This window comes from Poeciliopsis prolifica, unplaced genomic scaffold (assembly GCF_027474105.1).
Source record: "Poeciliopsis prolifica strain line A6 unplaced genomic scaffold, Auburn_PproV2 SCAFFOLD019, whole genome shotgun sequence".
NCBI lineage: Eukaryota > Metazoa > Chordata > Actinopteri > Cyprinodontiformes > Poeciliidae > Poeciliopsis > Poeciliopsis prolifica.
The window spans coordinates 7,701,461-7,714,366 of record NW_026562394.1 but is presented as its reverse complement, the minus strand read 5'-3'; the positions used below and the strand labels follow the sequence as shown (position 1 = coordinate 7,714,366).

General features: G+C 38.3%; 1 protein-coding gene across 7 annotated transcripts in view; it reads left to right on the top strand.

Moving 5' to 3' along the window:
- Positions 1–12,906, top strand: part of ncor1 (nuclear receptor corepressor 1) — a 63,922-nt gene that overhangs the window by 287 nt on the left and 50,729 nt on the right. For 4 of the 7 annotated variants that reach the window (XM_055043501.1, XM_055043500.1, XM_055043498.1 and 1 more), the window contains exons 1-7: positions 418–586; positions 3,910–4,102; positions 8,449–8,543; positions 8,684–8,891; positions 9,023–9,205; positions 9,788–9,901; positions 12,071–12,127. In XM_055043501.1, coding sequence (XP_054899476.1) covers positions 3,989–4,102; positions 8,449–8,543; positions 8,684–8,891; positions 9,023–9,205; positions 9,788–9,901; positions 12,071–12,127 — 771 coding nt within the window. In that variant the 5' untranslated portion in view covers positions 418–586; positions 3,910–3,988. Of the gene's footprint in view, positions 1–417; positions 587–3,909; positions 4,103–8,448; positions 8,544–8,683; positions 8,892–9,022; positions 9,206–9,787; positions 9,902–12,070; positions 12,128–12,906 lie in introns of those variants that run through there. The other 3 variants (XM_055043497.1, XM_055043496.1, XM_055043499.1) reach the window with 3 other exon arrangements.

The window sequence follows — 12,906 nt, the reverse complement described above, 5'->3', positions numbered from 1 at the left end:
TAGTCTGTCAGCAAAAGTAACGAGATACCACACGTGTCGCTATCTTTTAATATTCAATTAGAATCACTGTTGTATTTTACTTAACGAAAGTCTGAACTTTAAGAATAAAATTAATATGATTATGATTTTTAAAAACATCAGATGTACGTCCGTAAAATAAGAGTCTGACTGTTGACATCTGTGGGCGTTTAATTTTAAAAGTCCTATTTTAAAAGCTCTTCGACATTACCTTGTTTGGGGGGACGATTTAGGTGTAACACCGTACTGTCCTTACAGATATGTAAAAATGATTGGGTCGTAGTTTTTAAATGTTAGCAAAAACTGAAAAGAGGCGCAACGCTTTGTGTCACTCTTTATACAAACAACCGTTTCGTATGCAAGTCGATTTTTATTCAGCGTTCTAAATTCAAAAGCTAACGAAAACGATTGCTCGTCACTGTTAGGACGTCGACCGACAAATGCGGCGTAGCCTTTCAGTCTGCTCAGTCGCTCACAGCCCACAACCCGCGGATTTACAATCAACAATTCAAACAGATTTCTGCACGGGCCACCTTTCTTTCCCGTTCCGACAAACTTCAAAAATGGGGTGAGTACATATGGCCTGCATGCAGCCAGCCAGCGACTGTCTTTAATACACTATTTAAGCGACTCGCCGTGCGCTGAAAATCTGCCTTGCAAGATGGCGACGTGGTTTAAGGTGAAATACAGGCTGGGCTAGCCAGCTAGCCACAACGACATCCTGAACGTCCTAATATGGTGTTAAAGTACGTTTAAAGCGCCATAATATGAGTTGATATTTATTGTTTGGCTCGTTTTTTTGTAGACGCTCCCTGTTGTGTGAAAGCATTCCCATCCCCCCCTACCCCGTTATCAGGATGTGGTATTAATCCAGTGGCAGTTAACTGCATTATAATGTCGTTTTAAGTGACAACACAAACACAAGACAGCAGCAGCATTAACCCTGTTCTTTTTTTACTCAAGCCCTGCTCACTTTGCATGGAAACAGTCTGACGGAGCCATTGTGATATTGCACCCTGTTAATTCGACCTTAAAGCTTCACTGAGATAGATTTATGTTTACAACCCCAATATGCCTCAAATCCCTTCTGGAGCTGCTATTAAACTGATGCAGTGGAGGGTGAAATGCCTGCAACTCATTTTTATTTCCTCCCACGTTTTATTTCAGGAGAAAAAAATAGGTGTCTGTAGAAATCCAGCTAAAAAAAAGTCCATAAAACAAAACAAAAAAGTTATAAAGGAATAGCATGCTTTAGAAAACGTGATTGCCATGTGACTTTAAAAAAAGTAGGGGAAAATATATATTTTTATGTCCTGCTAAGCTGAAGAATTTCTTACCAAAGGGGTGGGCTTTTAATAGAGATAAACAGGGATTAAATGTTGGGCTTGCAAACATTTCTAAAGTGCATAAATCTTTTTTTTCTTTCCAAACTGATGTTCAGTCTTCAGTCTGTATTTCAGTTGAATGTAGATATCTGGCAATTACAGTAGAGATTGACCAGTGTAAGATTTAAATTGCATGAAAACCTTAAATAAAATCATTGAGGTATCACAATATTAACTAATTGTCTTTGTTAGAGATTGAAAAGTGTAATAATAGCCAGTTGACCTGCAGTGTGCTGCAACAGGTGGATGAGAAACAATGCGGTGCTTCTTTATGCTCCGTAGAGCTGCTTTCATACCTTTCTTATACCATAACACAGATAATCAGTTCATGCCTACTACTTTTGTGATTTTCTTCTGCTCAGATTGTTTGTAGTTGCTTTTCTATAGAATGTGGTAACATAAAATTAGTCCCTGAATCTGACTTGCAGTGACAGTTATTTTTAATAAACTGTCTATGAGGCATTATCTGAGATTTTATTATCATCATAAGCTTTCCCAGCATAAAAAACAAACAAACAACAAAATAAAAATACATCAGTTTTTGCTCAAAGATCTAAAGCAATAACAGGGTTTCCCCCAGAAACTTGCTCATCCCGGTTCTAAAGGGCGCTAGGGCAGTGATCCAATTGGCCGCCATGTTTTTGAGTTAAATTTTTTTTAAAGTTAACAGGAACTTTGAAAATATCACTTGATAGTTATGTGTTATTGGAAGACTTGAAAATGAATACCTAAACACCATCTATAAAGTAAAAAAAGGCAATCATTAAAAAAAAAAAAACTAAAAACTAAAATAAACAATCCTAAGCCTGACGGTACACAAGTAAAGTCTGGTGGCCCGTCAGGCTTATACTATGTATTATGTCTTGTTGTTTTGCTCTATATAGGGAATCACAAGTCTAGCAAGTGGAAACTAACTGGTTGGTTAGTTGGAGCTTTTTCCTTCAAACTGGTATCTAAACTTACTAAATCACAGCTCTTCCTGTTTCCAGTTCTTAATCTATGACCCCAGCATCAAAAACCAAGTGTCATCCCAGCCTCATCAAGCTGCTGTTCCGGAGGAACCGTTTTCATCAGAAGCTTAGACGCAGGCTCAGCCAAACAAAACCTTGTGAACGCCGTGGTTGAAACTCCAGAGTTTTATTTTCTTTCGTACGGATCAAATTCAAACATAAAAATCTAGTAAAATCACAGCATTTCAAGGATAATACAGTTTGTGATTTGTATGTTATTGTTGTTCTGTATGTCAGGACCTTTTAACAGTTGATTGGCAGTGAGCAGCAATATGCCTGGGAGTTGCTTTATAGATCTTGGGAAAAGGTATATTATTTTTAGTGTGACAAAAATCATGACAGGTGTTTGCGCCTTTAGTGGCCTATATTTGAAGTGTTCAGATGGGAAGTGGGAAGAGCGAGAGAGAGAAGATTTTTGAAAAGTTTGAAGTCTTTGGTGTACTTTGACATTAGTAACTGATCCATGCTAACTTGTAGGACATTCAGACATGTTTCTTTGGATCCAGAAAGAGCGTTTGTCAAAAATGACCTATGGAAATCAGCCTGGGGGATGTTGTATCAATCACATACGTCGTCCCTTTTGCTAAAGGCTCAGCCTTTATAGACCATGTTAATAGTTTGACCAAATCATCTCAGAATATTCGAGTGTTTATCATACTTATTCATCATTTTTTTATTATAAATTGATAACAGATTGCATTTTATTTTAGGGCTGAAACGATTAATCGCCATTAACCGATTATTGAAATAATCGTCAACTAATTTAGTAATCGATTAATTGTTTAACGGAGTAGATGGACTTAGAAAAGGACATTTGGAGAACAAAACAACATACTTGGAGCAGTAAATAAGCCAAAATGTCCAAAACATGTGTACAATTTGCATTTAAGATAAAAAAAAACCTTTGCTAATAAATATGTTCTACTCAAAACTGCTCAAGTGACAAAGTTTTAGCTTCAGGTTCAGTTTTAGGTTCAATTTGTATAAAAAAAAAAAAAATTCCGCTCGGCACATTTTGCTATTAATCTGCAGTCCAAAAAATAAAGTACACATTAACCCCACACTGTCTTGATAAGTGAAGTAGAAAGAGCTGAGTTTAGAACAGTAACATTTGCTTAACATTAGTACTTAATCGTTACTTGCACCTGCATTTTATTTTTTATGTTGAAAAGCTCAACTCCTTCATGCCAATGGCACAAAACTTGGGGACATTTTTTTTTAAATCACTGTTGCATTTGGGCTCCTTTTACATATTACATCGTCAATCTTACAAGCTGAATCCTACAGCACATCTCAAAAGGCAAATGTTACTGTTTAGAGTCACTAAATACAGAAAATGTGATCGATCAGATGCAAACATAACCGTTTTCTACTCTGTCAAACCTTCCTGCTATTTGCTGAACTTCTTGCTCTCTTTCAGATCAGTTCAGGTATTTTACGTACCTGTCCCAATGTCTAAAATGCACCATGTTTTATTGCCACATTTCTGTGTGCAGGTGGTTTGTGTCTCCAAACATGGTGTAGCCAAACTTTCCATTTTGTGAGGCAGCAGCAGCCCGGCAGCACCAAACCAGGATGTCCAGCAGCTCGGGCTACCCCCCTAGCCAGGGGTCGTTTAGCAGCGAGCAGAGCCGATACCCACCACACTCTGGTGTCCAGTACACCTTTACTGGATCGCGCCACCAACAGGTAAAACTAAACTTCAGTAAAGCCATTTGCTTTCCTCCTTTACTAGTTGGGCATCTTTTAGAGTTCATTACAAAGATTTTAATACCTCCTGAAAAACCTTAATACATAATTTTTATAAATTTAAACAAGTATGGAATAAAGAAACTTATTGATTTTTGTATTTTTCTAGTGACCCACAGTGGAAAAAAAAACCCTAATAAAAAAGCAGTGGCACATTTTTGAGTTTTAAACTGGATCTCTGACTCTTTCACGCGACTCCTGCACTGTAACAAAAGAGGCCAGGTTTCCCTAGGCCATTGCAAAGCACCAGCAATGCATTCAAATGCTGCAAAATATGAATCAACCTCAGATTTTCTGAAAGTAGGTACTAAAGAAATGCACTTACTGATGTCAAATGGTATAGCAGACATGGAGGTGGAACCTGGTGTGACAGAAGCAGAAGGCGCTCGAATCTGGGCCTCCAGCTCAAGTTTGTGCAGCTGTACAGCTTTATCGGCCTCTATTTCCAGCCTCCTGGTCTCAAGCTCCGACTGAGCTTTTCTGTCCTGGACTTTTTCCTCAGACTCCATCTGGAGACGTGCCAACCACACCTTCAAATGGGCTCCATCTCGTCCTTCTGAGCTCACAGAAGACAGTGGATCATAGCAAGGGAGTGTGCAAGGTGTTTTTCCCTGGTCACTCACTGTGGTCTCCACACTCGGACCATCTTTGAGGTCCTCTACAGACAAGGCCTTTTGACCCGATGCTGCAGTAGTTTCAGGCGGATCAGGGTTTTTGATCACACCAATTTCCATCAACTTATCCACTATCAGAGCCTTTAGGTCACCTTTAAGGACCTGCTTTGGGACCTGCAGCTTAAAATGCTCCACAATTTGCAGCAATTCACACTAGCTGCAGTTATCAAACTCAAGAGAGGGGTCGGTTAAAAAGTGCTCCAGACTGAATAAAATCAACATGGTTCCTGGGTACAGACAACCCAAAATGTTCCTCTTCTAACTCTGGACACAGGGATCCTCTTTAACGAGTTATCCCGGATGAGCCCCCACTTATGTTACGCGCCCCCAAGGTCCAGAGATTCAGGGGTGGTAACGTAAAATGATTTATTCCAAAAACGACGGTTTCACAAAACCAAAACACATTATAATTTAACACAATTAACACAAAACAGAGGCCTAACAAACTGAAGAAGGTTAAGTGCAAATTACAGTTGCAAAATGTCCAAACTTAAATAACTCCAAAGGGAAAAAAAGGACACACAAAGGAAGTACCAAGCCTCTCAAACACAAGCTTCTAGCTTGTCTCAAAACAATCTGGAGCAGACACAAACTGCTTAACTGAACAAGCAGAAACAAAATAGTTCAAAACTGTCCTAAGCAAGTGTAAACACCAACTACTATTAGCTTCCCCACTGGAGGAATGATTTCAGGAGCCTTTTATAGGGAGCAGGTGAGCTTCATCGTCTGATTGGCTTGCAATTCTCTGCTAGTCCAATGGGGTGGCTGCTCTCCTGCAGCCTCCAGGCAGCCAATCAGGAGGGTGTGCCCTCACAGCTGAACCTGCATAACAAAAAGAAGCCTGCACAGCCTCAAGAGACCAGAGGCCATAACATTTGGCAATAATGTGAATAAAACTCGACAAAACTAAATCAGAGCAACAAAACCATATTTTTCCAGGGTGAAACATGGAATCTCATTACCAAAGACATCATGCATTATTTGAGTTTCTAACTGCATTTTCAGCAATTCTATAGTTTCTAGTTTTGCTAAAATAAAGTAGAAGTGATACTAAATACTGAAAGTGAAAAGTCTGAAATTAATTGTAAACACAAACAAATATTGTTGTTCTTCAGTTGTGACATGAGCAACATGAGTGTGATGCAACCTCCCCGCCCTCATTTTCCCTGCTACATTTCATAGGTAGATAATGGAGATTTGGCATTTATAAGTGTTTTACAGAAAGACAGTGTTACGTATTTTGACACTTGTTAACGAGAACTAAACATTCATATTTAGATTTTCAGCTTTTTGAATGTAAAAATGTTAGGTTGTGGACATGTTGCATCTCAAAAAGGCTAAATTATTATGTCTCTGCTTTCAGCAACGTTTAAGAAAATTTGACACACTTATTTATTTTTTTAGTAGCTCATTTTGAGACAGTTTGGTCCAAAAATGTTCAGTTCTGGTCTGACGGCTCATTTCTCCTTGTTGACTAAAGAGCAAGCAGCAGCAGCATTGGAAGCATATCGGACTGCTCTGGATGCACATGCGTGGGCTTGTTCTGGTACTTCCGTCCTCAGTCGGAGGAAATGTTCTCTTTCTTGAGTTGTTGTTTTAAATCTAAAAGGAAGTAACTGAATTTGATGATTGTTGTCATTTTAGAACTAAATAGACTGGAGGATAATTTAAAAAGAAAAACGAAGACGAGCAACAGGTAAACTATAAATGAATGATGCGAGCCTGCAGCTGGTTTTTATCACTTCCTGTTTATTTTTTTCTTATTTCCTTTCTCTTAAAGTTTTTTTTTTTTGACGTTAGGTTGGTGTCTACAAACTGTGTGGCTCATAGACAATAATTGGCTCAATTTTAATTTTTATATTCCATCCTGGTGAGAGATTTTTTCTGATGCAGCCATATTAATATATTTTTTGTACATTATTGCCTTAAATTAAATTAAACCGAGAAACTTTAAAAAAAATATTGGATCTTAGGACGTGCTGTGGTGGTGTAGTTAGTTAGCACGTCCCATGTTTGGAGGCCTCAGTCCTCGAAGCGGACGTCGCGGGTTCGACTCCTGGTTCCGGTGACCTCTTCCCCCCTCTCCTTGCCCTCTTTCCTGTCTGCCAACTGTCAAAAATATGAGCTACAAGCACCTCAAAAACTCTTTGGAGAAAAAAAAAAATATTGGATCCTGTTTCTTGGCAATTTTTGGACTTCATCCTTCTTGGAATCTCTTTTTCACAGAAAAGTATTGACTGAAAAATTCCAGGCATTTGATTGTTTGCTTAAATCCAGGAGAGGATAGGGATTTCTGAATATTTCCTGAAAACAGATTTATTTATTTTTTTGGCAGTCCACTGCGCTGATAACATTTTTGAACTTCCTCGGTAAATTGTTCTGTACTGTGTGCTTTTTTTTTCTTTTTTTTTTTTTCTTCTCGAATTACCGGTTAAAGTCTTATTTGAACAAACAAAACAAACAAACAAAAACCCAACAACAACAATATGTTGTGAATTCTTAAAATCAAACCTCTAAATGAAGTCAGCATTACTTTTCCATTCAGAGTGACTGACTGACCGAGGAGTTAATTGGGAATTATTGCTTTTATGGGATAATAAACAGCAGGCAGTGTACAGAAAATGACTGGGTGGGGTTAAAGGTCCCATGTTTCAGTCAAAATACACAAGTGACTTGCAAAACTCTTCACAGCAAAAATGTTACCTCAGGACATAGTTTTGTAGGTAAAAATAAAGTTTGAGGATTTATCCGTTTTACTTTGCTTATTACCACAAATATTCTGCTGAATGATTTAATTGCAAGCAGCTAGAAGTTACAATGGGATTCTTGTAATGTCAAAGCCTAAGAAAAGTAGGGTATTGAAAAAAGAAAGTAATACGTTTAATATGATCTAAATTATTTTATTTAAAGTAGAGAAATAACAGTTTTTCCTACTTGAGCTGAAATAGAATACATATTTTTGCTTAATGTGACTTGCTTTTTTGTATGTTGACAGAGTTGAGCAAAAATATGATTACATTCTAATTACTCGTGCCATGCTCTACAGAAGACAAAAGAGAAATCCTACAACCTCTCCATTTATGTTTACATTTTTGAAGAAGGAAATTGTTCTCAGTAGGGTTTCGTGTTGTTTCTTTCAGTGGTTCTTGGTGCAGCGCCACCACAGGTGAGGAGGTGAACAAATTGTGCTTTGCTTCTGAAAGCTCGCAACTATCCGGCTTTACTTTGTTTTCTAAAGAAGGAGCTCACAGGAGACTCATTGTAGTGTGTTTATAACAAAAACATTTTTTGTAAGAAAACAAGTTTGTTTTTGTAAAGCAGGAAAACATGTCGTGGCCCTCTGGTAGCTACTGAAGGTGGAGGAGGGACGCATCTATGTTACTCTATGCTACTACAGCAGGAGAAAACTCCAGTCACAACTTTCAAACGTAGAAATAGTTTGATGGAAAATTTGACGAGTTTGAACTGCAATTGTTCATTTTGCAGGAATTCATGTTTTGTTTTTTTGTGGGGAGACTCCTCCGTATTTAAAAAAATATATATTTTTTTGCTATTCTGGTCTTCACCAGATTGCTTTCTAAGTCTTCTGTTTCCTTCCTCTTCCTCCTGAAGGATTTCCCCGTCCCAGACTACCGCACTCACATGCAGGATCCACAGGGCCGCAGACGGCTGTCCTTGCTCTCCGAGTTCCACCCCGGAGCCGAAAGGTGCTCTCACCTCGTCGTCTAAGCACCAGATTTTCTTTCAATTCCTGATGGATTTTTTTTTTCAGATTTGTTCATATTTCACAAACAATTTGTGGCGAATCGTTCTCTAAATGCGTTTCATGTGTGCTTTTGTACTCCAGGCCTCCGGAGAGACGCCATGGTTACGAGCAGCAGTTTCACTCCGTCACAGGGCAGGCAGAGCACGAGGCCCTGGAGGCCAAGCGCCCTCGCATGGAGACTGTTTCCGAGGCCCATATCAACCGCACCCCTCTCACTGCTGGGGGTATTGTGCTGCCCATGCCCCACACTGTACAGGACAGCTTAAGAGCCACTGTTGAAGTCAAAAAGGTGGGGCCTGATTGTTTCAGCTTGTCCTTCTCTCCCCTCTCGGCTGAATCTAGGTTTTATAACTTTACTCGGCTCCTGGCAGAAAATCAAGCCTGACGGTTCACGCGCTTTAAACAAATGTTGTTCATCAGGAGTCTCCGTTCGCCATCAAAGTGGAGTCCCCGTCGTCGGGAGGACCTGCGCTGCACATGGGGGAAGAGCAGGACACGTCTCCCTCCAAGCTGTCCAAGGAGGAGCTGATTCAGAGCATGGACCGTGTGGACAGGGAGATTGCGAAAGTGGAACAGCAGATTTCCAAGCTGAAGAAAAAGCAGGTGGGGTTAAAGTGAGCCAGGCGTTTTGTCACTGAGCAAGGCTGGAAAACAAAGGTTGTTGTATAAGAAACCTTGGCCTTAATGAAATGTTTCATAATGATTCTGCTCAGGAGAAAAAAAGGGAAAATCTTGTTTCCAGTGGCAGTAAAACAAAACAAGACAGACCTACTTTTTAAATAGCCAGAGTTTTAGGTAACAAAATACCATTCTGTAACAAAATTTTACATTCTGTCTTAATTCTAAGTAATATATTTTTTTGTCTATACACAATATATCACTGTATTTAATTAAAAGTCCTGAAAATTGTTTGATAGCTGGCCACACAGTACTTAATAAAGCTAATGTGTATACAATGAATATCACTGTATACAAAATGAAGTGCTGGGACTCCAATGAGCATCAGCTGTTTATCGAGGCAGCATTCAGGTGCTTCATGCTGTTTCATGCAAAAAAAAAAAAGAAGATAAATACTGAAATTCCAAAGTCTCAACATATGCAAATGTGCGACTGTGATTTTTATTTTCCATTTTTTTAATATTAAGCTTTTTGGTCTGAAATTCTCATCTCGATGTTGTCTCCTAGCAACAACTCGAGGAAGAAGCAGCGAAGCCCGTGGAGCCAGAAAAGCCAGTGACCCCTCCTCCGGTGGAGCACAAGCACCGCAGCATCGTTCAGATCATCTACGATGAGAACAGGGTACGACCTCCGAACACACCGCCTTCCATCTCTGATGGAGTTATTCAGTTTTCCTGTCTCGGCTGCAGCCACCCATAAAGCTAATTGGTCTGCTTTTAACTGGGACCACAACAACATTTCTTCTCGATCCTTGCAGCAGACGGGCTGCAGCCGTCTCTTTAAATTCAGGTTTTTCTTCATTATGCTTGTTTCTCTTCTGAAATGAAGCATTTGCTTTGAGCCACCGTGGAGCTGTATTAAGTTGCTTCCACTATGAAATGAACATTTCTTTCTGCTTCATGCTCAAACTTCCTGATCACAAAACACGGCAGGATTTTGATTCTCAGAACAAGGATTCAACTGTATCCACTGTTGCTGGACTTTCTTGTGGTTCTCTTTTTTTAATCCTTTTTATTAATTTGGCTGCAGTGGAAGAGAATTAGGACGTGTTTTCAATGGAATCTTTAAAAAATGTGGCTTCCAAACTTTTTGTCACCCGGGTCAAGATGATCAGCTCCAAAATAACCAAAAAAAACCAAAACCATTTTTATTCTATTTTTACACAGCAATAAATTAAGCGTGAACTATTCCATTTAAACAAATTTTTCTTTTTATTTTGGGCTCGACTAAAGAAAATGAAGAGATATTTTGTCTGTTTTAGAAAACAGGGTCTTCGTTTAAAAAACACCTGCTGTATTTAATTGAGTTTTAAAAGAGAAACTGACATCAGACTTTTGTTCACATGGATCTAGTTTAGAGAGTAAGACAATGAGTAGATGTTGTCGTAGTTACCATGAAAATAAAAGGAAACCAGAAATTTTTTTCTACAAGAACTACTTTATTCTGGAAGTGAACACTTTAAAAAGTTCAGATTTAATAGAGCTCAGAATATCATTGACTATATACACAGCTTACAAAAACTGCACAACATGAAATAAATAAACTATGAATTAGGAAACAGTGGTTTGTTTAAAAAGAAAACTAAACAAATATTTAAAACAACTGTACTTCAGTTAGAGGGATTCGGGTGTGGAATAGTTGTGAGACATTCAAACAGTTTTTCACTCAAAATAATAATAATAAAAAAAAACGAATAGAAATTATTTGCTAGATAAATACAATAAGGTTTGATTGTTTTCTTTTGGGTTTGTCTACAGATTCAACTGGAATTCTGTGGAGATGATTTTAGGAAAATATACAATTTTGTGTTCTTACCTCTGGCAAGAATTTTAATATTGTTTATTCATGGTTTTTTTGTTATTTTTTAATTTAAATTTTTTGTCAGCAATGTGTGTTTTTCTTTTAACTTCTGTATTGAAACGTTAAAAAAAGACAGAGGAGGGGGAATACGATTGTGGTCAGGCGACCGCAAAACAATCAGTCCAGGTGCCGCAAATGGCCCCCTGGCCTCACTTTGAACAGCCTCGGTCTAAAGGAACTGCGTTTCATGGAGCTGGAAAACCATTTCTGTGGGGGTCACTGCAGTTCATGGCTGGGAGACAGCGTTGTGGTCGGAGAGTGCTGAGACTCTTTCTCCTTCTCAGTCAACCATTAACCCTGGAGGATGTGAAGGCGCTCGCTCATGCCAGTTAGTCTGGCAGCTGCGCCTGTTTGTCCCGCCTGTAGATGAGCTCGGGAAATTACACACTGAGTCATTATTCTCCTAATGATCTTGTCTCAGCTAAAAATCTGCTCTGCCCCAGGAAGAATCTCTTCCCAGCTTCCATAATTATTTTCTTGCATCACCATTTTTTGCTCTTTTTCCCCTTGCAGCCCTGCAAGCTGGTCACTTGCAGGGCCTTAAACTTTTCAACCTTGTTGACATGTCGCAGCTATCAATATTAGTGTATTTAATTAGGATCAGGGGTCTGCAGCTTGCGGTTCAGGAGCCACAATGGCTCTTAATAACTTTGGCTAACACTAGCGAAGAACCAGTGAATGTTTCTAAACTTTGTTATACAGGTTTGGAGAGTTTCTCAATTTTTTTCATGGAATAATTTGACTTAGGAGATATGAACTTAAAATTTTGTCACAATATTTTGTGATAATGATAAAAGTGACAATTTTTATTTTAATCAGGACACCAATCGCACAGAAAGTGTCATCTATATCACTAAACCGATACAGATCGGTTTAGTGATCACAGTCACTCATTAAGCGTCTGTTGTGATGTCAATGCTTTCTTTTCAGAAAAAAGCTGAGGAGGCCCATAAAATATTGGAAGGTCTTGGCCCCAAAGTTGAGCTGGTATGTTGATTAATTGTGCTTATTTTATGGATATTTTTTTTTCTTTAGCTTTAAGGACTTTAAATAATTAGAGATGCACCAATTCAAATTTTGTTTAGACCGTTTTTGAGGTGGGTAGGATAGCACTGCTTCAACATATTTTTACTCAAGTAAAAGTAAAATTTAAGGGTGCTCAAGTAATGAGTAACTAATAAAAAAAAATCATTTAATGTTAAAACATTATATCTTGAGATGGCTGAAAATTAAAAGTTATTTTGGCATTTCAAGGACCAAAATAAATAACATAACTACAAAATATCCAAGAATTGTATGCAAATAAATGCAGAGACTCTTCAAAATAAAATTACTCAAACAAAAGCAAAAAATACAGCAAAATAAACCTACTCATACAAGGAAATTGTTTCTAATATGTTACTTAAGTTGATGTAGCCAGTTATTATACAACTTAGATTTTTACTGCTTCCTGATTCTGTTTAAGAATGGAAGATGTAAATAAGGACGACATTTAATTCTTGCTTTACAGCAATGAGTGGTTCTTAGTAATATGCATGGAAAACACATTTTTACTGATATGTTACATCAAAGACAAAAGATCGTGTATATTTGTATGATGAAATGATGTTCCAAGATGTAAAAGATAAGACCTCCTTTTACCCTTCTTGCTATCTGTTAAAAATCTCGCTCTCGCTTTCAAGGCAAATGATAATGTTTGAAATACTTTTTCACGTATCTTTTCTTCCTCCATCATGTTCAGACACCTCACCGCCCAACGTTGTGTC